A 27,735-nucleotide genomic window follows, 5' to 3' on the forward strand; every position below is an offset into this window, starting at 1 on the left:
AGGCAAAGACTTCAAGGAAAGAAATGCAAAGAGACATGGTGGCATGGCCTGCAGAACGAGGCCTCATGAACTACAAGCAAAATATGCATACCTTGAAAGTTATAGACTCAAGTTGAAGTAAAATGAATATATACGAAAATACACTTATACCCAGTTTGATTCACTAAAGTAGAGAAAATAGGAATATACAGATAGTCCTCAACTTACCATGGGATTATATCTTGAAAAACCCATCATAATTTGAAAATACTGTAAATCAAAAATGCATTTACTGCTCCTGACCTATCAAACATTACAGCCAAGTCTAGGCCGCCTTAAATGTGCTCAAAGCACTTACATTCACCTCCAGTTGGGAATAGTCATCTAACACAGGCCTATTTTATAATAAAGTATTGAATATTTTATGTAATTTATTGAATACTACACTGAACATGAAAAACAGAATTGTGGTACTTACAGTATGGTTTGTACTGAATGCATATCACTTTCACACCATGGTAAAGTCAAAAAATTTTAAGTCAAACTATCGATAGTCAGGAACTGTCTATACTTTGAATCAAACAGAGTGACCATGTTAGCAGGAAGCAGCCTGGGTAAATTTTGAAAGAGAGCTTATAAAACTTAGAATGCTATTCTGATCTCTCCCTTAAAGGAACTTCCTGCAAGTAATCAACTGAAACTCAATGCAGGGAATCAGTAATATAATAAGAAATGCAGGAAACAGCAGTAAAATGTACTAATAGAACAAATGAAAAACACGTTAGTTTAAGAAATAGGATATTAAAACAATTGCCTCTTTAAGAGGACTAAAAATAATAAATATAATAACTAAGAGGAGCAATTATAAGATATCAAGAGAAGATGGAATGATAGAACTGAGAGAATTTAGGGGGAAAACAAAACCATCACAGAAAAGGAAAAAAGATGAACATGGAGGAAGCAAAGGTAAGAATAGTCGTCTAGAAATCAACCTGATAATCAAATGGAAGAAATCAAAAAGTAAGCAACTGAATCAGAAATAAAGTGAAAAAGAATTAGATATAAAATAATAGAATACACATGCAAATGATGTAGAATTTGCATAATAGGAGTTAGCAAAAACAAAGAAAACAAATGTTGAATATTTCAATAATTGAACATTTTCAAAAAATAAATCTTATATTTGTGTGTATGGGCATTGTGTATAGCTAAATCAAGAAATAGAGAAATACAAACAATCCTAAAGTTTTTCTCAAGGTGCAATGGACTGAATGCTCCAATTCACAGATGAGTATTGTGACTATAGGTTTACATAACAGTAAGTATATGATCTTTCCCTGCATGTTTATTATCATATGAGTAATTTCTCCATTTGTCAAAGTTTTTAAATATTATTTGAACACAAGGAAAAAAGATTGCAGAGAAATCTTTCCTTCTCAAAATATAATACTTCTATAGAAAAAGACAAAAATACTTTTAAAAAAGATTGAATTGATAGCTTTAAGATATTTATATTTCCTTACATTTGGGTAAATAGTTTTATTCTTAAGCTATTTAGATTATAATATATGTAATACGGTTATGCACTGCGCAATGACATTTTAGCTAATAATGAAAACCTAAGATGGTGGTCCTATAAGATTATAATGTAGCTGAAAAATTTCCCCAAGAAAATTAATAGTGAAAGGTTTAGCAGAAGCTTTTGCAGACCTCAGTAGACTCCTTAAAAAGCTTGAAAACATGGACCCCAACACCGAAAGTTTTTCATTAACAGAGAACAAAATTCATGGTTCATTATTTGCTTAAAAGCAAATTTATCATGAAAAAAATAAGCAGGCTGGGCGTGGTGGCTCACGCTTTTAATACCAGCACTTTGGGAGGCCGAGATGGGTGGATCCTATGAGATCAGGAGTTCAAGACCAGCCTGGCCAACATGGCAAAACCCCGTCAGGCTTGGTGATGCATGCCTGTAATCCCGGCTACTCTGGAGGCTGGAACAGGAGAACCACTTGAACCTGGTAGGTGGAGGTTGCAGTGAGCTGAGATCCCTCCATTGCACCCCATCCTGGATGACAGAGTGAGACTTTGTCAAAAAAAGAAAGGAAAGAAAGAAAGAAAAGAAAAGAAAGAGAAAGAAAAAGAGAGAAAAAAAGAAAGAGAGAGAGAAAGAAAGAGAGAGAAGGGAAGGGGAAGGGGAAGGGGAAAGAGAAAGAAAGAGAGAAAAGAAAAGAAAAAAGTAAACTAAGCAAACCATCATGGACATATTTCTGAAAAAATGCCACTTTCTCAAGAAAAGCCTCAGGCAGGTCCCTCAGAAGTTATTCCAGAAAAAGGCATTATTATCATAAAAGATGACAACTCTATGCCTGTCATCACCCCTGAAGACCTTCCAGTGGGACAAGTTGTGACGGTGGAAGACAGTGATATCAATGATCCTGACCCTGTGAAGGACTAGACTAATGTGAATTTTTGTGTCTTACTTTTTAACATAAAAGTTTCAAAAGTAAAAAAAACATAAAAAATTTTAAAAACAGAAAAAAGCTTATACAATAAGGTTATAAAGAAGGAATTTTTGTTGTTTCTCTTAATTCCCTGAGAATATTCATTTTGTTTTAAATTATTACAAAAGTCAATATTTTTAAAAATTTTAAATTTTATAAAGTAAAAGAGTTACATTGAGCTAAGATTAATTTACTATTGAAGAAAAATATCTTCTATAAATTCAGTGTAGCCTAAATGTACAGTGCTTATAAAGTCTACAGTAATGTAATGTCCTAGGCCTTCACATTCACTCAGCAGTCACTCACTGATTTATCCAGAGCAATTTCCAGTCCTGCAAACTGTATTCATGGTAATTGTTCTATACAAGGGTATGATTTTTAAAATTTTATATGCCATATTCTTACTGTTCCTTTATATACCATATAGCCTAGGTTGGTATAGCCTAAGCTATGCCACCTAGGTTTGTATAAGTACACTCTATGATGCTTGCACAACATTTCTCAAAATGTATCCCCGGTTTGAGTTGACATATGACTATATAAGGAGGTATACCAAAACTTTACCTTTTTATAAATCCAATATTCTACTTTGGATGAATAACAGAACAATACCTATTAGAAAAATGTATGCTGTGCTAACACATAATTGAAAACATAACTGAATTTTGATTTGAACAAATAGTCATGTGTCACTTAATGATGGGGATACATTCATTTTGAGAAATGCATTGTTAGCAATTTTGTTTGTGTGCAAATATCATAGAGTACTTACACAAACTAGAGTATATTGTCATTGTGCATCCTCTCCAATCACTTGTAGCCCCTTACTGACCATATAAGCTGTGGATTTTGTGTGCTTAGAGGCCATCTTGAACAAAATAACACAAGATTCAATCAAGCACAAGAGAAAATAATGCAATCAGGAAGCTGATGCTCATGCATCACGATGTGAAGGGGCATATTGTTTTAAAGTAAACTTTTTTATGAGTAGAAGGAGTACTCTATAAAATAACAATAAAAATTATAGTATGGTATTGTAAATACATAAACTAGTAACATAGTCATTTATATTTTTTATCAAATATTATATACTGTATATATAATAATTGTACATGCTATACTTTTATATGACTGGCAGCACAGTGGATTTATTAACAGCAGCATCACCACGAACACAAGAGTAATGTGTTGCACTATGACATTCTATCATTGGCCCATTATAGTTTTACAGATTGTATAAGGGTAAATCACCTTTGTATATGCAATCTGTCATTAACTGAAACATCATTATGCAGCCAATGACTGTAAATACAAAATACTAGATATTTCTTTTCAAATAATTATTCTAAAATGCAACTTCTTTGTGTTATGTCTTGCATTTAGATAGAAACAAGTTTAGGTTTTCTATTTTTTTTAATCTAGGATTTTCAAGTTGGAAAATAGCTGACTGAATTAGAGGTTGGGGTTGATTAAAATATGTTATTATGTCTTTTGCCCAGTTTTTAGTGAGGTTATTTGTTTCTTGCTTACAAATTTGTTTAAGTTTGTTATATATTCTGGATATTAGACTCTTGTCAGATGCATAGCTTGCAAATATTAAAATTTCAACACTATTGTCATTAGAGAAATGCGAATCAAAACCACAATGAGATACCATCTCATACCAGTAAGGATGGCAATTATAAAAAGGCCAAAAATAGTAGATGCTGACAAGGTTGTGAAGAAAAAGATATGCTTATACACTGCTGGTAGGAATGTAAATTAGTTCTGCCATTGTGGAAAGCAATGTGGCAATTTCCCAAAGAACTTCTAACAGAATTACCATTTAACCCAGTGATGTCATTATTGGGTATATATCCAAAGGAATATAATTCAACCTGCCATAACAACACATGGACAGAGATGTGCATTGCAGCCCTATTCACAATAACAAAGATATGAAATCAACCTGAATGCCCATCAATAGTAGACTGGATGAAGAAAATGTGGTACATATACACCATAAAATACTACACAGCCATAAAAAGAATGAGATCATCTCCTTTGCAGCAACATGGATGGAGCCGGAGGCCATTATCCTAAGCTAACTAACACAGGAACAGAAAACCAAATACATGTTCTCACAAGTGGAAGCTAAATTATGAGAACACATGGACACAAAGAGGGGAGCAACAGACATCAGGGCCTACTTGAAGGTGGAGGGGGAGAGGAGGGTGAGGATGGAAAAACTACCTATTGGTTACTATGCTTATTACCTGGGTGACAAAATAATCTGTACAGCAAACTCTCATGACATACAATTTACCTATATTACAAACCTGCATATGTACCCCAAACTTAAAATAAAAGGTATATATATATATATAGAGAGAGAGAGAGAGAGAGAGAGACAGAGAGAGAGAGTAGAGTTTGTTGCTTCAGAGTATATATATATATATATATATATATATATATATATACACACACACACAAAGAGAAACATGTAATATATGTTGATTACATATATATATATGTAATCAACAGGGAAGGACTATAATTAATGTTTATAGCTAGTAGAAACCTCCTATATCAAGAGTCAACAATAGATTAATAAATTCATCACCAGCACTTTCAATAGCAGATATTCAGACCCTCAGAAAGTAGTCTCACGTTAGAGTTTGAAAACCTATATTGTGCTATATATGATACCCAAATAAAATATTATATTAGACAATGTTAAAAATATAAAGAGTGCTTTAAAAATATTAAATTGAACACACCTTTACTTCTCTGTGTCTGCCAGACTGAAAGAACCAAATAAATATAAAAATGGGAGCAAACTCTTTATAGTGCTGAAAACGGAGAAATACGCCATTAATAAACCCCAAATTGACATTTTCCTAGCTACATATTGCATTTCTGGACTACATTTAACACTAGATTAACTGCTAGATGTTACAAGCAGTAAAATTTCAATCTGATATAAAAAAAGAATCCAAAAAGAAGAAGAGTAAGAACCTGAGATTTTTATAGCAATCATTTTAAGAACTCAGAACAAGTGCAACTTGAAGAGCACAAATAAATTATCATCAATTTTAAAATATAAGCATTTCCATATGCATTCATTTACAGTGTCCCTTTAGGCAAAAATAAGCACCAGGACTGAGTAGGCTTATGGAGAAAATATTGTTAAGGTTAAACCATTCAAAAATATTCAACTTTGTAACCAGAGCTCTAACAAAAACAATCAGAATCTTAACACACCTTAGCACAGTTAAACCTCCACTAGCATTTCTACCCACCACCATAGTCAGTCCTTTGTAGGATTAAATGCTGGGGCTCACCTTTCTCCTTTAAAATGTAGGTCCTTGAGGATATGAACTCCAAAAAGAGGCCAGTTTCATCACAGTTAGAATTCCAATATTTAGAAGTATCTTTGCAGCTTCTTCACCTGCACTTACAGTATCCTTAGGTACATTAATACTCTCAAAAGTATAATGATCCTTGATGGCATTAACTCATTCAAAATTGACTCCAAAGGAAGGCACTTCTGTGGGATTTTTAGCATTTTTTAAGATTTAATTTATTGCTAAGATCTTCTCTATAATAGTGAAAAACTTCCCCTGATTACTTAAAGAGGTATTAAATTGGAATTAACCAATAGAACTTCTGAGTTATATTTACATTACTTCCCTGTTTATCGATCCTCCATGAATTAGTTTGTGATACAGAAACACGTACTCTGTTATAGCAAAAATCTATATTTAAATTTAAAGTTTCAACAGTACTTCCCAACCCATAATTTTTATTATACCTTCACTGATTTATTTTCTGAAAAAAAAGAAAGCAAGAGAAACATAAACAGGTAATATGTATCTATACACACACACACACACAAACACCCCACAAACACACTGTACAAGCATGTTCAAAGTGGCTTTGAATGTTATTATTTTACTTTATTTCCTAGTTGTATAATTTTTAATATTTCTAGACAGCAGAATATTAAGAAGAAATGTAAATAATCTAAAATTATTAAACTTTAATTCTCCCAGTAAATCCTAAAAATTCTACATACATTAAAATCATTACCAGAAATGTTTCACAATAGGACACTTTATTATGAAAATGCAGATCACCATAAATATATTTTTGCTACTTATGTAAACATAATGTGTGATTTTCCTCTTCTGAAAGTTGGGCACAGAAACAAATCTTGGAGAATCTGTAAAAGAGAAACTCGTTTTCACACTCTGATCCTCAAATGATCTGCAATCCTGCTGGTTCAAACAGAGAAGAGTCAAGCAATCAAGTAGAGTTTTACATGAAGACTAGTTTATAGGTTTTTAAAATGCATGTTGAAATAAAATATACAACAGGAAATAAAAATGTGTAGTAAGATATGAATATTCCCTGCTTCACATTTTCTTCTGCTAGCCACGACCATGAATAGGGCAATGTCCACCCATCCACATAGGGTCATTGACTAATGTTAATAACAGAGGAGAAATTTTGTCAGCTATTATCACTTCTCCCAAGAGAACAAAGAAACATTGTAGAGAACCTTGTTTCACAACAATCTGATTTTTATACAATATTTGGAAAATCTAATTTCGATTGATGTACAATAATGTATAAAAAATTATAACAAAGTCTCTATACAAATGCATTTTAGCTTAAAAAATCTATAAATAGTTGACACATTTTCTACATTTAAATATTTCTTCACATTAAATAATTACGATTAATTGTAAAATGAAGTGTAAAAGCAAGCAGAAAAGTGGGTTTCAACTCAGATTATCAGCTAGTCTTTATCAATAAAATCCAAGTGAAGGTAAAAAAAAAAAGGAAAAAGGTAACAAAAAACAGGTAGAAGTATATGAGTATATTGAATTTTATGTTTACTAAGATTAAAGAAACATCAAAATATTTATTATAAACTGGTCAATTAACCAAAGAAATTTTCTGAGGAAACCTCTGTACATCAAATCATAGATAAATAAAATGTTAATTTTTAAAAGGTTTAAAATAGTCCTTTTTGGAAAATAAATATAACTTTAATTTCAACTTTAATTATATGAACTTAAGTGGCAAATATACTTTTATTTAGAAAAATGGAGAAATAAATATCTACTGCCAAAATCAAAAGTACTAAGAATAAGCTAAAAAGGGAACCTAATTAATTCCAAATAGCAAAGGCCAACAACTAATGGGCTATCACTTCAGTCAAAATTAACCTAGGTGTATTTTCCTATTTTCACTCAATCTCTTTCAATCAAAGTATTATCTTTCATTGAAAGTATTAAATGTGTATTTTATATTTTTAAAAATTTTAAACACAGACTATATTATTATATTTGCACTCAAAATATAATAAAATATATAGAATTATATGAAGCACATTTGTTAAACATGTAATTACATTATTATTACTTTAAATTTTATTAATATTAATATTTCATTGATAGATTGACAACGTGTAATTCTTACACAATGATGATCCAGTTACAAGTCAGTTTCTTCTTTTTTCTTAACTTTTGGATTCTTCACAGTTACATCTGGGAAGTCAGTGTTCTCATTTAGACGACGTTTGTATATGAAAAATGCAATAGTAGTGAAGACGATAGTGCATAGTTTGCAAAGAAAACCTAAATTTAAAAAATGCAATGATCAGATATGTCCATGTTTAGAACAAAAATGTAGGCAAAAATGCTATTTACCAAAGAAAGGTAAGCATATTTCACCTATAAAGGTATAAATTCCCCGATTTTAGAATGCAATTAATGCCATAAAATTATATTAAGTTACTTAAAGGAGATTTTTAAATGTTTATAATATGTTTTAGATTTCTTAGACATATTACCCCCTTCCCAAGTGCAAGGTGTGCTATTACCTCATAGACTGTGTTAATTCTGAAACATGAAATATAAATTCTGACTTTCAAAACTTAGCTATCAATAGGAACCAGAGCTAAGTCATTTCATGCAGCTTTGCTCTTTTTGAAATATTCATCATTTTTCAAATAAAACAAATATTACAAAAAAGTTCATTAATTTTGTAGGTTTTTTCATTTTCATGTTTCAAGCTGCAGAAAGTTAATACATTACAACATTACAAGCATTATACAAATGTACTTGAATATTGGATGCAATATTTAATTAATTCTTTTTCAATTTTTTTAAATTAATTCTTTTTTTTTTTCTTTTGAGACAGGGTCTCACTCTGTCACCCAGGCTGGAGTGCAGTGGCACGATCTTGGCTTACTGCAGCCTTGACCTTCCCGGCTCAAGCTATCCTCCCACTTCAGCATGTGCCACCACACCTGTCTAATTTTTATAGTTTTTGTAGAGACGGGGTTTTGCCATGTTGCCCAGGGTGCTCTCTCAAACTTGTGAGCTCAGGCGATCTCCTTGCCTTCAAATCCCAAAGTACTGGGATTACAGACAGGAGCCACCACCATGCTTGGCCTATTTTTCTTTTTCTTGAAACAGGACCTCCCTTTATTGCTCAGGCAGGGGTACCGCTAACATAGCTTACTGCAACCTGAACTGCTGGGCTCAAGTGATTCTCTGGCCTCAGCCTCCTGAGTAGCTGGGACTACAGGTGGTGACACCACACCTGGCTAATTTTTTAGAAATGGGATCTTGCTAGTTTGCCCAGGCTGGTCTTGAACTCCTGGCCTCAAGTGATCATCTCGCCTTGGCCTCTCTAAGTGTAAAATATTTTACAGTCACAATATCAATTATCTGACATAATGGTTTCAAGATAAAAAGGAAACATTAATGATTCTATGCCATTTATAATGATACAATAACATTTTATACATTTTACAGGGAAAATACCATTTTTAAATGGTAGTTATCTCTGACATAGTTGTAACATTAAACAATTGTAACATAGTAAATAACACAGTAAATAGTTATAGTAAATTATTCTCTTTAGGGTATAGCTTGTGAAGAAAAATTGAGCAATTTTGAACAACAAGCCAGTAATGCTTCCAAGAAAAAGGGAATTATTGCAGCAGGCAAATTATCTGAAAATGATAGGAAAAGCTAGATTAAAATCTTCTGTTTAAAGACTTGATAGAGTTGATGAAGAAATGAGAAAGAGATAGATTAATATCCAAGGCAGGGCAGAACTTAAGTGGAGGTGATCCGACTTTTGCAACAGCTTTTTCTCTGTGGCTATTTTCTATATTGGATGGGGGCAAGGGGCTAAGATACAAACCTTTACTCTGGCAAAAGATGCTGCTGAAGAACAAAGATTCATTTGGTCTAACAGGGCTGAAGTGACAAAGTTGAAGACAGCAAAGCTTTCAAACAAATAGCAAGACATATGCTGGATATCAAAAGCCAAGAGGGTCAGGACACTCAAAGATATGTAGCCTACTTGTGAAGCACAGGCAGGTCTACACAATTTTGCCATTCTAAAGCACTACTATAAGACAAAGTTCTAATCACTTACCCCTCGAAAATTTGAAGCCAGTAGGGAACCAACTCAAACTAAAGCTGCAAACTAGCCACTAGTTGAGTCAGAAATTTAATTAACTTACCCTCCACTTAGGTAGAATAACAGAAGGAAAATGTCTGTTTCTGAAGGCACATATTTATTTCAGTCTGTATTATTCTATTACACAAAAGGCCTGGAATGCAATCATATGTTGCAAGACATATGAAAAAGCCAGGAAATACTATTTCCCATTAAAAGTGAAAGCAGTCAATAAAAACTCAGAGAGTTTCTAGCAGTTGGAATCAACAGGTGGAAACTTTAAAATAATAATAGTTATGGTGAAACATATTTATGTTTATTTATCTACCAGAAAAGGCCGACAGGGTGCATGAAGAAATGAGAAATTTTCAGTATAGAAATACAAACTACAAAATGAACTTCATAAAATAACTAGAAATTAAAAAAGGAAAGATAACAGAGCATCCAAGATACATGAAATAGTATCAAGTGATCACACATATATTAAATAGAGCCCCAGAAGGAGAGAGTAGGAAAAATGAGATAAAATAAATATTTTGAATGGTGATGTCCAAATACTTTCCAAAAATGTAGAAGACATCAACCCATGGATCCAAGGAGCTCAGCATACACAAAAGAGGGAAAAAAAGCAATGATACACAGAAAACCATACTTAGGCACATTGTAGTCAATTTAACAAGAGTCAGACAAAATCAAAGAGAAAATCTTGAATAAAATCCAAATAAAAAGACATATTACATGTTGGAAAGCAACATCACTAATGACAGCTAACTTCTCGCCAGAAACAATGGAGACCAGAAAGTGATGTAATGCCTTTAAAATTCCGAGAGTTACAGGATTCTATATTAAGCAAAAATATCTTTCAAAAATAAACATAGCCAAAATACAGTCTCATTAAACAAAAACGTAAAATAATTCATCTCCTGTATAAAAGAAATGCTAAAAAAGATGTTCTTCAGGTGCCTATACTAGAGAGAATATTGCAGATCTGCAGAAAGGGCACATATTTAGATGAACCTAAAAGAATATATGTACACGTACACATACACATACATCATATTAATATTAAAGACAAGATAGATTTTAAGAAAAAGATCACTAATGGAGGGGGAGAAATGGGCATTAAGTAATAATAAAAATAACAATTCATCAAAAAGACATAAAAATCCTATGTGTGTGTGCCAAACAATAGGGCTTCAAAATATCTAAAGAAAAAAATGGAAAAATTAAAAATAGAAATGGATGTATTAACCAACCTACAAATTTTAGCATCCCTCAAGTCAATAATAGAACACAAATACAATGATACAATCTGAACATGATCTGAATAATACAAAATGAGCTAATTGATATTATCAAAAGACAATACCAAATAACTGCAAAATATGCATGTCTAGGTGTACATGAATAATTCATGAGATAGAGCATCTGATAGGTCATAAGAGACGTTTCAATGAATTTCAACTTCTGTGACCCACCAATTCCACTTTTGGGGATTTACCCAATAAAACAAAAACATATGACTATGAAAACATTTGTACAAAAATGTGAGCTGGGCACAGTGGCTAGCACCTGTAATTCCAAAACCTTGGAAGGCGAGGCAGGAGGATCACTTGAGGCCAGGAGTTCAAGATCAGCCTGGGCAACACAGTGAGACTTCCTCTGTATTAAAAGTAAATAAATTAGCTGGGCATGGTGGCATGGACCTGTAATTCTAGCTGCTCTGGAGACTGAGGCGGGAGGATTACTTGAGGACATGAGTTCGAGGTTACAATGACCCATGATCTCTCCACTGCACTCCAGCCTGGGTGACAGAGCAAGACATTGTCTCAAAAAAATATATACACAGAAGCCTCATTTATAATAACCAAACACTGTAAACACTCCAAGTATTGTTAATTAATAAGAGAAAGGATAAACTGTAGCATATTCACAAATTGAAATAGTACTTAGTACTCAGCAATTTCTATAAAGCACAAGCTAATGCTGTAGAAAGAACATTAATGAATCTTCCAAGAGCATAAAATTAAGCAAGATACACACGTAGAAGAGTACAGTCTTCTACTTATATAAATTTCTAGACCAAATAAAACTAAAATATTTTTTAAAAATCTGAAAGGAGTCTATCTGAAAAGGAGGGAAAATGACTGGAAAAGGTTATGGGAAAAATTTCCATATTTTGTTTTGGGTGTTTCCACAAGGGTACTCAATTATCAAAAGCCATCAAGTTGAACTTCTAAAATCTATGTTAATTGTATTAATTACACCTCAGTTTTTTTAAATAAAAAGAGTATTGTTTGATATATATATATAGATATAGACATAGACATATATATAGATATAGATAGATATAGAAACAATCTCACTCTGTCACCTAGGCTGGAGTGCAGGGGCACAATCTCATCTCACTGCAATCTCCACCTCCTAGGCTCAAGTGAGTCTCTTACCTCAGCTTCCCGAGTATCTGGGACTATAGGCGTGAGCCACCACATCCAGCTAATTTTTGCATATTTTTTGTACAGACAGGGTTTTGCCATATTGCCCAGGCTGGTCTTAAACTCTTTTTTTTTTTAATAAAGAACAAAATAATTTGGCAATTTATTAACTGGTAAACTCTAGCATATAAATTTAATGTATAAGTAATTTTCTGCTTATTGAATATTTATATAATTTCAAATTTTAATATTTATTTTCTTATAATAAACAAGGTATTAATTTTTATTATACAATATATAAGTGTACCAAATGGAATTTTGTAGAAATTAGAATAATTATCTTGCCCTGGCTCATAGTGATTTGCAAAGTAATTTTCTTTTTTTTTAAATTATACTTTAAGTTTTAGGGTACATAAGAAAATGTGGCACATATACACCATGGAATACTATGCAGCCATAAAAAATGATTAGTTCATGTCCTTTGTAGGGACATGGATGAAGCTGGAAACCATAATTCTCAGCAAACTATCACAAGGACAAAAAACCAAACACTGCATGTTCTCACTCATAGGTCTTAAACTCTTGAGCTCAAGCTATCTGCCCAACTCAGGCTTCCCAAAGTGCTGGGATTAGAGTCATAAGCCACCATGCCTGGCCATTTGATATATTTTTTACAAACCGAACAGTGTGACCATCACTTGAATCATGAATGAAATATTGTTAGCACCCTGGCAACCCTACTTATGATTCCTCAGGGTCACTAACTGATAAAAGTTAGTTTTGTTTGCTCTTGAATATATTTATATAGCAAACCAAAATTATGTAAGTGGAATTATATAGGGCCTACATACTCATTTGTGTCTGGTTTCTCTCATTCAACATAATGTTTGTGTGATTCATCCAAATTTTATGTAGTTGTGTTCTTTTCATTTTCATTGTTGTACAGAATGCCATTGTTGAATTTACCACAATATATTATCCATTCTATTGTTGTTTTTGTTTGTTTGTTTGTGGTTTTTTTTGAGACAGAGTTTCATGCTTGTTACCCAGGCGGGAGTGCAGTGGCATGACCTTGGCTCACTGCAACCTCTGCCTCCTGGGTTCAAGAGATTCTCCTGCCTCAAGCTCCATTTAGCTGGGGTTACAGGTGCCCGCCACTACGCCTAGCTAATTTTTGTGTTTTTAGTAGAGATGGGGTTTCACCATGTTAGCCAGGATGGTCTCGAACACATGACCTCAGGCAATCTGCCCACCTCGGCCTCCCAAAGTGCTGAGATTACAGGCATGAGCAACTGCACCCAGTCCTTCAATTGTTTTTGGGTATTTGATATCTACTTTTGTGAAGAATTTTTTCAAGTCTTTTATCCACTTTTTTGTAAGGTTATCCTTTATTTATTGATTTGTGGGAGTGCTTTATTTATTCTGATAATTAGTTCTTTTTCACTTTGGTTCACTGTATTCCACATTGTTATCTTTTATCTTAATTTTTTTGGTAATAATTTGTTAATTTTACTACAGTCTGATTTATTTTCTAGGTAGTGCTTCATGTGTCCTGTTTATGTTCTTCCTACTCCAAGGTCATGAAAATATTCTCCCATTTTTCTCAAAAGGCTTTATTGTTTTATCTTTCATATTTAGATATGTAATGCATCTGGAACTGATGTTTGTATAAGATGTGAGATAGGGATCAAAACACATTTTATTAGACATGCATAAAATGGCCAATAACCTTTTTGTTTGTTTAACCATTGCAGGGTCCCCTTCATCGTAAATTAGTTGAGTGTGCATATGAAGGTTTGTTTCTGATTTTTCTATTCTGTTCCATTAATCAATGTGTTGATGCTTGCACCAATACCACATTGTATTAATTATTATAGCTCTATAATAGGTTTTTATATGTTAGCATATATTCCTCAATTTTGTTTCAACTTCAATATTCTCATAGTAATTCTTACCCTTTAGCTTTCCATATGAATTTTAGTTATTTTGTCAATTTCAAAAATTTCTCTTGGGATTAATTTGTGATCACATGCTGTAGATTAATTTAGGATAAATGGCATTTATTAATGTTCTTATCTGTGAACTTTTTCCCATTTATTTAGATTTTATTTAATTTTTCTCAAATTGATTTTGTAGTTGTCAGTGTAGACGTTTTATACAACTTACATTTTTTATTGGTATTTGATTTTTTGGTGTTATTGTATTTATCATATTGTATTTTAATTTGGTTGCATCTGGTATTTGGAAACAAAATTGATTTGGTACAATGATTATATATTTAGCAACTTTGCTGAATTCATTTATTAATTCTAATACATTGTGTTCCCTGATATGGGTGCTAATTACAGGTGTGTTCAATTTATAAAAAAAAGTGTTGAGCCATATATTTATATGTTCTCTTTCTTATATATGTATATATTATATTTCAATAAAAATTCTACCAAAGAAACCATGTGAAGTGGTAAAAATGGCAAACTAAGAAACAAAATGTTTGCAAAGGCTTATCTACTCTACTGCAAATGAACTAGAGCTGATGGAATCCTTCATTTGAGGTAAAAGCATTAGATGAGTCATCCTAATTAAAACTTAAGATTTGAAAAAGAAAGATCAGATAGACTTCCTTGCCAACAAAAAGAACTAATGCAACTAATTTTTATTAATATTTTGAGAATCTGATGAATGTCACAGCCTTTTCCCCAGGAGGAAAAAATTGAACTTACAAATATGTGTGCCAAATTTTCCATTTCAAATATACTGGAGTTCATTCTTAGCACTTAAGATTTCACAGATCACTGTTGAGTAACCCGTGCTCTAGAGTAGTGCTAGGCATAAAACCTTTAGCAATGAAGGCAGTCTTCTACATCTGCACTATTCAATAAAGTAGCCACTAGCCAAATGTGATCATTAAAGATGTAAAATTTGCCTACTGTGACTAAGGAACTAAATTTGTAACTGAATTTAATTTCAGTTAATGTAAATGTAAATTTAAATAGCCACATGTGGCAAATGTCCTTCATATTGGACAGTACAACTCTAGCTCCTCTAACGTATTAAGAGCTATCTTCAGCAGTTTACTATGGTTGAAATCACCTGAGTACTTTATTTAGAGTAAGCATGCCAACCACCAATCCATGGAATTCTTTTCTCCCTAAGCTTTATAATGGTTTAATTGACAAATAAATAAAAAGGGTATATATTTATAGTATAAAGCATTAGTTTTTGATGACTATACACTGTAAAATGATTAAATCAATGTAGTTAATATATTTATCACATTATTCGGTTATTTTTTGGGGGGTGAGAACACTTAAGTTCTATTCCCTTGGCAATTTTCAAGTATACAATACATTAACTAAAGTCACCACATTGAACAATAGATGTCAAGAATTTATTACTTCTGTCTAACTAAAATTTTATATCCTTTGACCAATATCTCTCATTTCCCATTTCCATCACCAGCCCCTGTCAACAACTATTCTATTCTCTGCTTCTGTTTGAGTTTTTTAGATTCCATGTATAAGTGAGAGCATGCTGTATTTGTTTTTCTATGCCTAGCTTATTTTGCTTAACATGATGTCCTGTAGTTTCACCCACATTGTTGCAAAAGACAGAATTTTCTTCCTTTTTAAGGATGAATAGTATTCCATTGTATGTATATCTCTCATATTTCCATTGTCTATTTATCTGTCAATGAGCACCTAGGTTATTTCCATATCTTGACTATTGTGAATAATGCTGCAATAAACATGGGAATGCAGATATCTCTTAAACATATTGATTTCATTACCTTTGGATATACACCCAGTAGTGAGATTGCTGGATCATGTGGTAGTTCTATTTCTAATTTTTTGAGAACCTGTTTTCAGTAATGGCTGTACTAATTTGCATTCCCATCAGCAGTTTGCAGGGTTCCCTTTTTTCCACATCCTCACCAATATTTATCTTTTTTTTTTTTTTTGGTAATACACATTCTAACAGATGTGAGGTGATATCTCATCGCAATTTTCACTTGCATTTTCCTGATGATTAGTGATTTAGGCATTCAGAAATATAATTGTTGGCCATTTTTATGTCATCTTTTAAGAAATATCCTTTCATGTCCTTTGTTCATTTTTTAATCAGGTTATTTCTTTACTTACTAATAAGTGTTTGAGTTCCTTATATATTTTGAATATTAGCCCCTTATCAGATATATGGGTTGCAAATATTTCTCTTATTCCATAGGTTATCTCTTTACTCTGTTGACTGTTTCCATTGCTGTGCAAAAAGTAGCTTTTTTGTTTGTTTAATGTAATCCTATTGTCTATTTTTGCTTTTGTTGCCTATGCTTTTTACAGTTACATATATTACGTTTAAGGCTTTAATTCATTTTGAATTGATTTTTGTATATAGCATGAGTTCAATTTCATTATTCTGCATATGGCTATCCTGTTTTCTCTGTGCCATTTATTGAAAAGACTGTCCCATTGTGTGTTCTTGGCACGTGTTAAAGATCAATTGTCTATAAATGCATAGTTTATTTCTTTGTTCTCTATTCCGTTTCAATGGCCTATGTCTGTTTTATGCCAGGACCATGCTGTTTTGATTACTATAGCTTTGTAGTATATGTTGAAATTAGATAGGGTTATGCTTTCAGCTTTGTTCATTTTGCCAAAGATTGTATTGGCCATTGAAGGTCTTTTGTGATTTCATGCAAATTTTAGGATTTTTTTTTTCTATTGCTGTGAAAAAATGTCATTGGGATTTTGATAGGTACTGCTTGGAATCTGTAGGTCACTCTGGGTACTATGAACATGTTAGCAATTTTAATTCTCCCAATCTATGAACATAGGATATTTCCATCTATTAGTGTCTCCTCTTTTATTTCTTTCATCAATCTCTTACGATTTTCAACATACAGATCTTTTACCTCCTCAGTTAAATTTATTTCTGTCTATCTCTTTTTTGACACTACCATAAATGGGAATTTTTTTTGATTCTCTTTTAGATAGTTCTTGTTAGTTGTAGAACTACTACTGGTTTTTAAATGCTGATTTTATCCTGGAACTTTACTGAAATCACTTACTAGTTTTAACAGTTTTTTGGTGGAGATTCATACATATATGTGTGTTCGTATATACATATATATACATGAGATATATACGTGTGTGTATATATATGAGAGATATATATGTGTGTATATATATGAGAGATATATGTGTATATATATGAAAAGTCTATTGTATATATATGGTGTACACATATATGTATATATATGACACTCTACCAAAAACTATATATAGTGTATGTATATGTGTGTGTATATATATATAGTGTTTTATATACATAAATAATGTCATTTGCAAAGAGAAACTATTTTGCTTCCTGCTTTCTAATTTTAGGATGCCATGTTTCCTTTTTCTTGCCTAATTGTTCTGTTTAGGACTTCCCACACATATTGAATAGAAGTGGATAGAGCAGATAGACATCTCTGTCTTTTTCCTGATCATAAAGAGAAAGCTTTCAGCTTTTCACAACCATGATATTAGGTCTGAGTAAGTAATATATTTGCTTTATTGTGTTAAGATACATTCCTCTATATCTAATTTTTAAAGGATTTTTATCATGAAATGATGCTAAGTTTTGTAAATACTTTTCCTTTACCTATTGAAATTATCGTATTATTTTTATCCTTTATTTTATTATGGCATATCACATTAACTGATTTGTGTATGTTGAGCCATCCTTGCACCTTAGGGATAAATCCCTCTTGATCATAATATATGATCCTTTTAAATGTACTGTTGAATTCAGTTTGCTAGTATTTTCTTGAGGATTTCAGCATTTGTGTTCATCAGGGATATTGGCCCTTAATTTTATCTTCTTTGGAGTGTTTTCATCTAACTTTGGCATCAGGGTAATTCTGGTCTCATAAAATGAGTTTAGAAATGTTCCTTTCTCTTCAATTTTTAAAAAAGTTTGAGAAAGGTTAGTATTATTTCATCTTTAAATGTTTAGCAGAATTCATCAGTGAAGTCATCGACTCCTGTGCTTTTCCTGATTTTGATTGCTAATTCAACTCTTAATTCATTATTGGTCTGGTCAGATTTTCTACTTATTCATGATTATGTCTTTATGAAGTTTTATGTTTATAGGAATTTGTTCATATTACCCAGGTCATCCAATTTGATGTATAATTTTTCATAATAGTCTCATGATCCTTTTATTTCTGTCGCATAACTTTCAATGTGTTATCTTTAATTTATAATTTTATTTATTTGAGTCTTCTCTCTGTTTTTCTTAGTCTAGCTAAGGGATTGCCAGTTTAATTTATTTTAGCAAAAATCCAACTCTTTATTTTGTTATTTTTTCTAATATTTTTCTAATCTCTATTTCACTGACATTTGCTCTGATTTTTATTATTTCTTTTATTCTGCTGACTTTGGGCTTAGTTTGTTCTTTTGTTTCCCTTGCCCCTTGAGGTGTAACATTAGATTCAGTCAGTCAGTAATGTTTGATTAGAGATTTTAACCTATTTACATTTAAAGTAATTATTGATAGTTAAGGACTCACAACTGCCATTTTTAAATTGCTCTCTGACTGTTTTCTGACTCTGTTGTTTTCCTACATTCCATTCTTTTTTCTTTGCTGTCTTCCTTTGTGGTTTGAATATTTTTTTGTAGTGGCGGTATGCTTTTTTAAATCCTTTTAACTTTTTTTATATTTTGATCAGATACTCCTTATTTGTTACAGTTTCTGGTTACCATAAGGTGTACATAAAATATTTTACAGGTATAACTATTTGTTTTATGCTGATAACCACTTAACTTCCATTGCATATGGAAACTCTAGATTTTAACTTCTCTTCATCCCACATTTACTTAACATATTACTGTAGCTATAGTTATTTTTTCATACTTTTGTTGAGTTGTATGGTACATTTAAAAATGATTTAATCATCACTATTATAGTAATAGAGTATTCCAAATTTGACTATGTATTTGACCACGTATTTACTTTTACCACTGAGTTTTATACTTTCATATGTTTTCATGTGGTTAGTTAGCAACCTTTCAATTCAACATTAAGACCTCCCTTTAGCATTTCTCTCTCTTTTTAAGCAAAAAAGCAGAGATTTATTAAAAATGAAAGTACACTCCACAGTGTGGGAGCAGGCCTAAGCATAATGGCTTAAGATCTTCCCTTTAGCATTTCTTGTAAGTCAGGTCTAGTGGTGTTGAATTCCCTCAGCTTTTATTGTTCTGGAAAAGTCTTTTTTCTTTTTTCTGATGGATGGACTTCTCAGGTGTAGTATTCTTGGCTGGCAGTTTCTTTCTTTCAGCACGTTAAATATATCATTCTACTGTCTCTTGGCCTGCAAAATTTCTGCTCCTAGTCTTATAGAGGTTCCCCTATAGTGATGAATTGCTTTTCTCTTACTGCTTTCAAAATTCTCTCTTGCCTTTGACTTTTGTGAATTTGATTGTAGTGTTTTCAGTGAAGACTTCCTTACATCTTATCTATTTGGTGTTACTTATGCTTCATGGATCTGGATATTCATTTCTCTCTCCAGATTTGGGAAACTTTCTGTCATTATTTCTTTAAATAAGCTTTCTACCCCTTTATCTTTCTCTGTTCCTTCTGGGACTCTCATAATGCATAGATTGGTTTGCTTCATGGTGTTCTGTAATTCCAATAGGCTTTCTTCACTGTTTTGTATTCTTTTTTATTTTCACTCTTCTGACTGGGTAATTTTGAATGCCCTGCCTTCAAGCTCACTGATTCTTTCTTCTGTTTGATCTACTCTGCAGTTGAAGTTCTCTATGAAATTTTTCAGTTTAATTATTGTGTTATTTAGCTCTAAAATTTATTTCTTTTTTATGGCTTGTATCTCTATTGTATTCTCATTTTGTTTGTGTATTATTTTTGTTATTTTTCTGATTTTGTTTAGCTGTCTGTGTACTCGTGTAGCTTATTGAGCTTCAAGATGACTAATTTGAATTATGTGTCAGGCAGTTCATAAGTCTCCATTTTTCTCCTGTTTTTCCTTTTTTTTTTTTTTTTTTTTTTTCTTGAGATGGCCTCTGACTATGTTGCCTAGGCTGGCCTTGAATTCCTGGGCTCAAATGATCCTACTGCCTCAGCCTGCCAAGCCTCTCAAGTAGCTGGAATTACAAATACACAACACCACACCTAGTGAGTCTCCATTTCTTTAGAATCAGTTACTGGTGTTTTATTGCATTGCTTTGGTGGTGTCATGTTTTCCTGATTATTTGTAATCCTTGTGCCCAGACATTGGATCTGCACTTTTGAAGAAGTAGACATTTATTCCAGTCCTTACATACTTGACTGACCCAGTGCCTGGGTCAGCAGATGGGCTGGCCTGATTCATGGGTCTACAGGAGCTGGCCTAAAGCCTGGATCCACTGTGATAGGCCTGGATCCTGTGTTCACCTTGACTAGCTTGGTGCCAAGGTCCACTGAGATGGACTTTTTGACTGAGCCCATGAGAGCAGGCCTGGACCCTGAGTTTGTGGGGGCCAACCTCAAGCCTATGTTCATGGGGGTTGAGATGGTGCTGGGGCAGGCCTTGAGCACTTTTGGGGTGGGCCTTGTTTCTGCATCTGCAGAGGTGGTTCTAAAGCGTGGGTCTGCAGGGGCCAGGACAGCATTGGGGTCTACTGGAGTGAGCCTGGACCTTACGTCCATTGGAACCTAGGGCTATGGGGACTACTCTGGAGCCTGGGAATACAGGGGACAGGTCTGGAACTTGTATTTGCAAGGGCTGGCCTGGAAGTTGGGTCTGTGAGTATCAGCCTGGTGCCTCAGGCTGCAAGTTCCCAGCCCAGTGCCTAGGGCTGCAGGTGCTGGCCTGAAACTAAGGTTTTTGGGTTCCAGTCTTGTGTAACACAGGATTGGGGGCATAGTCTGTGGGTGCCAGCCTGAAGTGCAGGGCTTTGGGACTCAACCTGTAGTTGCAGCAGGCCTGGAGTTTCCTCCACAGGTGTCTGCCTAGAGCCTGGTGCTAAGAGGGTCAGCCTAGAGCTGTATTTCACTAAGACAGACTTGGTTTCGAGTCAATGGCAATCAGGTTCTTGCTTAGAGTTCATTCCTTCACATGGAGGGTATCTCTCTGCACTGTTCTGCCAGACTTTGGGGAAGGGTGATGCAGGTCATGTGAAATTATACTTCCTACCCTCTTCAATGTGTCTTTTCTTATTTCTCTGCTACATCCATGTGCTATATTCTTTCAATGTAATTTCTCTAGCTCTCCTGAAGGTATTTTCACACATGGATGGTCAAATAAATGTTTCTGTGAGGGAAGAAGTGCTGAAAACTCCTATTCCTCTATTTTGCTGATGTCTTCTAATCCCTGGAATTCTAATTCAGGGCCTCAGAATGTATATTTTTAATAAGAACACCAAGTGATTTCGAGTCATATAACCAATGAAATATATTTAAAAATATACTGGCTTACACTAAATTGCCACACATGCATAATGTTGCAGTTCTCTATCTTTGCCTTTTCTATTTGACTATAATTATTTATGTTTTTAATTATTCGTATCTCCTTTCAATAGCTCCCTACTGGAATCTCTTCTAGTTCACCAACTTTGTCAAGTACATACTGTGTTTGAAAACAGGTAACTATGTTACAATTGTATCTAAAATAAAAATTTAAAGTCTCAGCAAAGTTTTAAGACTTCCTTAAGAACATTTCTTATTTTTGTTGAATTGCCTCTAACAAGTTAATTTTGACTTCTCAAGTGTCATTTTGACTTTTTTGATTTTGTTTTATTTTACTCAGTTTCCAGTGTAGGTCAAGCTTGCTGAATACTTGACTTCGGAATTAGAAGGCATTGCTCTATACTTTTATCAAACAGATATTTGTTACTCTTAAATATTAAAGTCTATCATTATGTTTTTTTTGAATTACTGAATCTACTCAGTGAAACCATAAAACATATAAACACTTTAAAGTATGTATCACACAAAACATAATATACAATAAAATCATTTAACGTTTACTCTGATTAAGACTTCAGAAATTAGGCAGTACAATATCCTCATTTAACAGATGAATAAATTATTATTCAGGAAGATCTGATAAGTTTTCCAAAGTTATAAAAACATGTCTAGACTTTCCCAACACTTTGACCACATCTCATACCACCACGGCATCTCAAGTCCCTATATCTCTTATTTATTCAACAAATATTGAAAGGTTATTGTGTTCTAGGCACTGTTATATCATTGAACAAAAGAGAAAATATGAAGTGTAGATTTAACTGAAATAAGAGTAGCTTGATGTTCTCTAATGGTGCAAAAATTTTCTTCAAATTTAACCAACTTTTACTGTGGAGGTAGAAAGGGTTACAAGGTCAAGAAATTTTTTTGTATATGTACCTGGGCAAAATTATTTCCCAAACTAAAATTCTGCTAATTATCATTCTTTATTTGGGAACTATTACATATTTAACTCACTGACTCAAATACATAAATTCTATGGTACTTTAGTTTCTAAAATTTTTACTATATAACTAGATAATCCTTTTTTTTTAATTTTTATTTTTTTCTTTTGTTTTTGAAAGAGTCTCACTCTGTCACCCAGGCTGGGACAATGATGACTCACTGTAGCCTCGACCTTTCAGGCTCAAGAGACCCTCCCACCTCAGCCTTCTGAATAGCTGGGACTACAAGTATGTGACACCATACTCGGCTATTTTTTTATTTTTTAAAATTTTACTTATAGAGATGTGGTCTCTATTTTGCAGGCTAAGCCTCCTTTACTCATCAAAGTACTTATTTAATTCATGGTTTATAATTATAATTCTACATTACTATTAACAACCATAACTTTTAAAAATAATTTTATTTTTCTAAGTTTTTTAATAAGTATCACTTACATATTCCTACCAATAAGAAAGCCATTTTTGTCTTGTTATATATCCAACAACGTCCTGTGTGTCCACATTTATTAACATCCCGTAAAATACAAGAAGTTTCTCCTGACATTTTAAAGATTGATGGTCCAGGAATAGTCCCTATGAAAAATGCAATGATTGTAAATTCTTTGTGAAAGCACTATTCTCTTAAACATGTAATGCACACACACATAATATATATGAATGACGACTCATCATTCAAAACATATCACTTAAAATTAGCTAATAATTTATTTATAAATAGGATTGTTAATCACTGGAAACAATGTGAGTTTTCAAAAACAATCCATATCCCTCTAGGTATGAAACAATTAGTAGTTTTGCTTCTGTTTAGAATGTTGTACATGTTGCTATTTAAACGACATCTCAATACTTTTATTGGCTTTTATGTGAAAAACTTAGGAGAAAGTACTTAAAACAGAGATACCAAATACTGATTCTGTGAAGTTAGTATGTCTTCAAATATCTTTAATTGTAAAATTTTCAACGACTGAAAAATGAGTTTGCAAATGTATATCTGTTATTTATCAAGACATTGAGAAAAATAACTGAAAATGCAAATACACTGGCATGTTTATAGTAGCCCCAGATTCAGATGACCTCAGATCCAGAGGACCAGCTGTGCTGCCTGAGGGAAACCTCTACACAGTCTCAGACAAAATCTCCACAGCAACAATGATACTTTCAGCCAAAAGCGAGTGAACAGTCACACCCCCCCCCACCCTCCCCACACACACACAGAGTTGCCCCCAAACACACCAGACTCAGATTCTCAGAACTAAAAACTCTGATGGTGGATCATCTTTCTTGACCAAATATCAGGACCTTCTTGCCTAAATGACTCTTGATTCTTGCCAATGTGCATTATCTAGATTCGCTCCTCTTGGTGAGTGATAGTACTCTTTTTTAATTGCTCAAGTTTAAAAAACAATTGACTACTATTCATTTTTTCCATTTTTTACCATCTTTTTTCAATCCATCATACATCTTTGTAACATTAACTCCAAACATATTTTGGATATGTTGTTTTCTCTCTATTTGTACTACAAACCCTAGAATCCACTTTAATATAACTGTTAGACTTCAGCAAAAGCCTCCCTTTTCTTTTCCTCCACATTTATCTCCCGTAAGTATTTTTTCTTCTATCAGCAGAGTTACCTTTTACTTTTTATTTTTAAAAACTGTTATTATTATTATTTTTAGAGACACAGTCTTGTTATATTGCCAAGGCTGGTCTCCAACTCCTGGCCTCAAGCCATCCTTCCTCCTCACTCAGCCTCCCCAAGTGCTGGGATTACAAATATGAGCACTGTGCCTAGCCGGGGTTATCTTTTAAATGTAAATCAAATAATATCTATCATATGCTTAAAATTATCTGGCAGAAAAACCCTAAAATATCTATAGACAGTTTATGTCTATAATATTTAATATCATCTTATTCTACCCTCTCCCATTCAAAAATACTCAGCCTTACTGGCTCCCTTTCCAATGCAGGAAACTTCCTGTGTACTGACTGACTGTTTCCTATGCTACCTCTTCCATTACAAATCTCTTACCTAGTGAATCATTGTCCAAAACAAAAATATTATCTAATTTTTCCCAGTTAAAAAGCTAATTTTAATCACACAAGTAGATCTAGCTATAGAATTTCTCTGATCTCTATCAGAGCCGCACTTAGATTTTTCTACATTTTAAAATTATATGCCTTTCAGTCTTTAATCCAAGAATTTAGTAAATCAGAGGTTCTAAAATGGTCATAATGTGCATTTGAAATCTAGTTTTTGCTATTTAAGAAATTCAAAGAAAATAGTACATTACCTCCCAACATTTATTTGTTCTTAGAAACAAATAAATCTTTGAAAACATTAGATTCAATGTCTTTGGTGATGAAAACATTTAAAAATGTTAGTCTAGGTTAGTAACTTCCCAAACATGCAAGCAATGTAAAGTATTACAAGAGTTTTGTATGAGCCTACCAAACCACTCATATGAGATGATTACTATATTTCAAATCAAATTTGTTGTCTCTTCTGATCAAATATAATATGCATATTTTATTTGATAATTTGATAATTAGAATGAGCTTTGCATTAGGTATTCCCTCTTTACATTGTCTCCTAAATTCTGCAAAGCAGCTCCCCCTTTCACTCGCTTTGTGTCATTTACTATTATTTATTTGTAATACTAAATACACATGTAGACATATATACATATCAAAAAAATTTTGATGTAATAAGAGATTGCCAAAAATCCATACCAAATATTCTCAAAATCACATAGCTTACACCCAAGGCCAGAGAACGCAGTTTGTCAGGTACAACCCTGAAAGTAAATAGCAATGATATAATCAGCACATCATTGTTATTAGCACTAAGAATGTATGCTAGATTCAAGGCTAATCATTTTTTTTTTTTTCTGGTGCATCAGTTGTACTAAGAATCTTTAGCCAATTGACAGAGTTTAAGCTGGCCTGTTAAAGGACTACAACTCCCCATTTCTCCATATCCTGCCCCTTGCCAGCCATTTCCAAAGGTCCTTGGTCTTCCCAAAGAAGAAGGTTTTTATGGCCCAAATCCTCTTCCCCAGCTCCCATTCCTTTGCTGGAAAGACTTAGCACTAGATTTTATACTTACCGGTTTTCATTCTATCATGTACACTCATTATTTTAGAGTTCTTTTTGCCCCTGTGAGATTCACTCTCCACATTTTTCTACCTCGCTTTCTGCCCCGGGAGGCTGAGGTAAATGGACTATATCAATGGGCTCTCTTGTCTTCTGGCTACTGATTGGGACACTTATGAATGAGTGAGGAAAGTGAGGTCAAGATTTGTATTCAAAGGTTCCCTCCCAGCAGTTACCCAGGGTGACAGTGTTCCATGGGTGAAGGAGTCCTCTCTACAGGATTCCTTTTTTCTTCCCAGCCCTTGTTTCTCTTCGGGCCTGGAGTGGAAGGATACCAGAGGTAATGCACTATTATTTGGGATTCCTTACACCTTACCTACATTTTAAATAGTCACTTAATTCAACCTTACTCAAATTGTTCTAATTTGAGGATGCCACCTCTTTCATGTTTGACCTGTGACTACTACACTCACTATTTAAAAGCTAAAATAAATGAAAAATAACTTTTCCAAATATAAGGAATGAAGATCTGTTTTTCCTACTGATCAAACCAAGCATTTGTTTAAAAAAGAAAAAAATGTATAACCATACATATTAGGAGTTTGGAAAATAAATAAAAATACAATTAAAAATAATCCTTGAACATTTTAAAAAGTTAAAAAATAAGAACTACATTATTAATGGGCATTTTAAATAAACTCAATACTTACTTTTTGTTTATTTGCCTTCAAACTTGAACAATAAACTATATTATGACCAATATTTCATCCAACATGATTCTATTTATAAAAATACAGCACATACACAGTATTTTGTAATATTTTGCAAAAAGTGAGATAATTCTACCCATATCAACCTGGTAAAAATATATATTTCTTCCTCATATATTTACTATTAGAAAAATAAAAACAAATTAACCAATTCTCAAATGATAACTAAATTTTTAAATAAAAATAATTTACACTTTCATTATGAGCAGATTCACTAAAGAGAATTAAAAAAGTCACGTTTTAGAATCACAGTTTAGTGTAATTTTTGATATAAAAGTGGAAATGTTGCCTAACTATAATTCAGTGTTCTCCTTTATTTAGCATAAGTAATTTTCTTTTATGTCATATGATATTGGAGCTATGTGAAGCACATATATAGCTGACCATTATTCATAAGTATAATCATTAAGCAATATTTATGTATCTTCAGTTTGATTGCCACCCTCTTTCTAACATACAAAACAAGATGAAAAGATAAATAATTTCCAGGATTTTCCAAAATTATTTCAGTGAATAGCACAAAAATAGCTAAGAAATACGAATACACAACTAAGATTTTAATGAAAAACTACTGCGCTTTAACAAAAAAGCATTAACATTTTAAAAATCTAATCTATAATAGAATAGTTAAGAATTTCTTGAAATAAACAACAACAACAAAAAACTTGTCAATACTCTCCCAACATGTAAAAGGAAGCTTTCACTGTTTTTTATATGGCCTCTAAATTTATATTTTTAATCCATATCTTTCTTATAAGACATCGGTTCTAAATATAAATTGCTGTCTTGCACAAAATTTGTTCTCCCCCTAGAGCTCCCCGTTTCAAAATAAAAAAAAACATGGAACATTTGTTTACGCACTTCTCAAGCCCAAATCTTGGAAAAAGGCATTTTCAAAAAGATCTTTTTTTCTCATTCACCACACCTAATCAGTAGATCCAACACTGTCATTAAAAAATTTTTTTCATATCTCTTTTTTTATCTCTAATACCACTGCCCAATTTCAAGCCTATAGCTTCATGAAATAAATGAAACAAT

The 27,735-nt window shown here is 32.9% G+C and overlaps 1 protein-coding gene across 6 annotated transcripts in view; it reads right to left on the reverse strand.

The window, feature by feature from the left end:
• Nucleotides 1-5,471: 5,471 nt before the first annotated feature.
• SLCO6A1 (solute carrier organic anion transporter family member 6A1) overlaps nucleotides 5,472-27,735 on the reverse strand; it is a 128,195-nt gene continuing 105,931 nt past the window's right edge. For 2 of the 6 annotated variants that reach the window (XM_003828317.5, XM_055112508.2), the window contains 4 exons: nucleotides 25,565-25,629; nucleotides 23,269-23,406; nucleotides 7,950-8,107; nucleotides 6,387-6,736 (listed from right to left, as the gene is read on the reverse strand). In XM_003828317.5, the coding sequence (XP_003828365.1) occupies nucleotides 7,965-8,107; nucleotides 23,269-23,406; nucleotides 25,565-25,629 (346 nt within the window). In that variant the 3' untranslated portion in view covers nucleotides 6,387-6,736; nucleotides 7,950-7,964. Of the gene's footprint in view, nucleotides 6,740-7,949; nucleotides 8,108-23,268; nucleotides 23,407-25,564; nucleotides 25,630-27,735 lie in introns of all 6 variants that reach the window. The other 4 variants (XM_055112505.1, XM_055112507.1, XM_055112506.1 and 1 more) reach the window with 4 other exon arrangements.

The sequence above is a fragment of the Pan paniscus genome, chromosome 4 (assembly GCF_029289425.2).
Source record: "Pan paniscus chromosome 4, NHGRI_mPanPan1-v2.0_pri, whole genome shotgun sequence".
NCBI classification, from domain to species: Eukaryota; Metazoa; Chordata; class Mammalia; order Primates; family Hominidae; genus Pan; species Pan paniscus.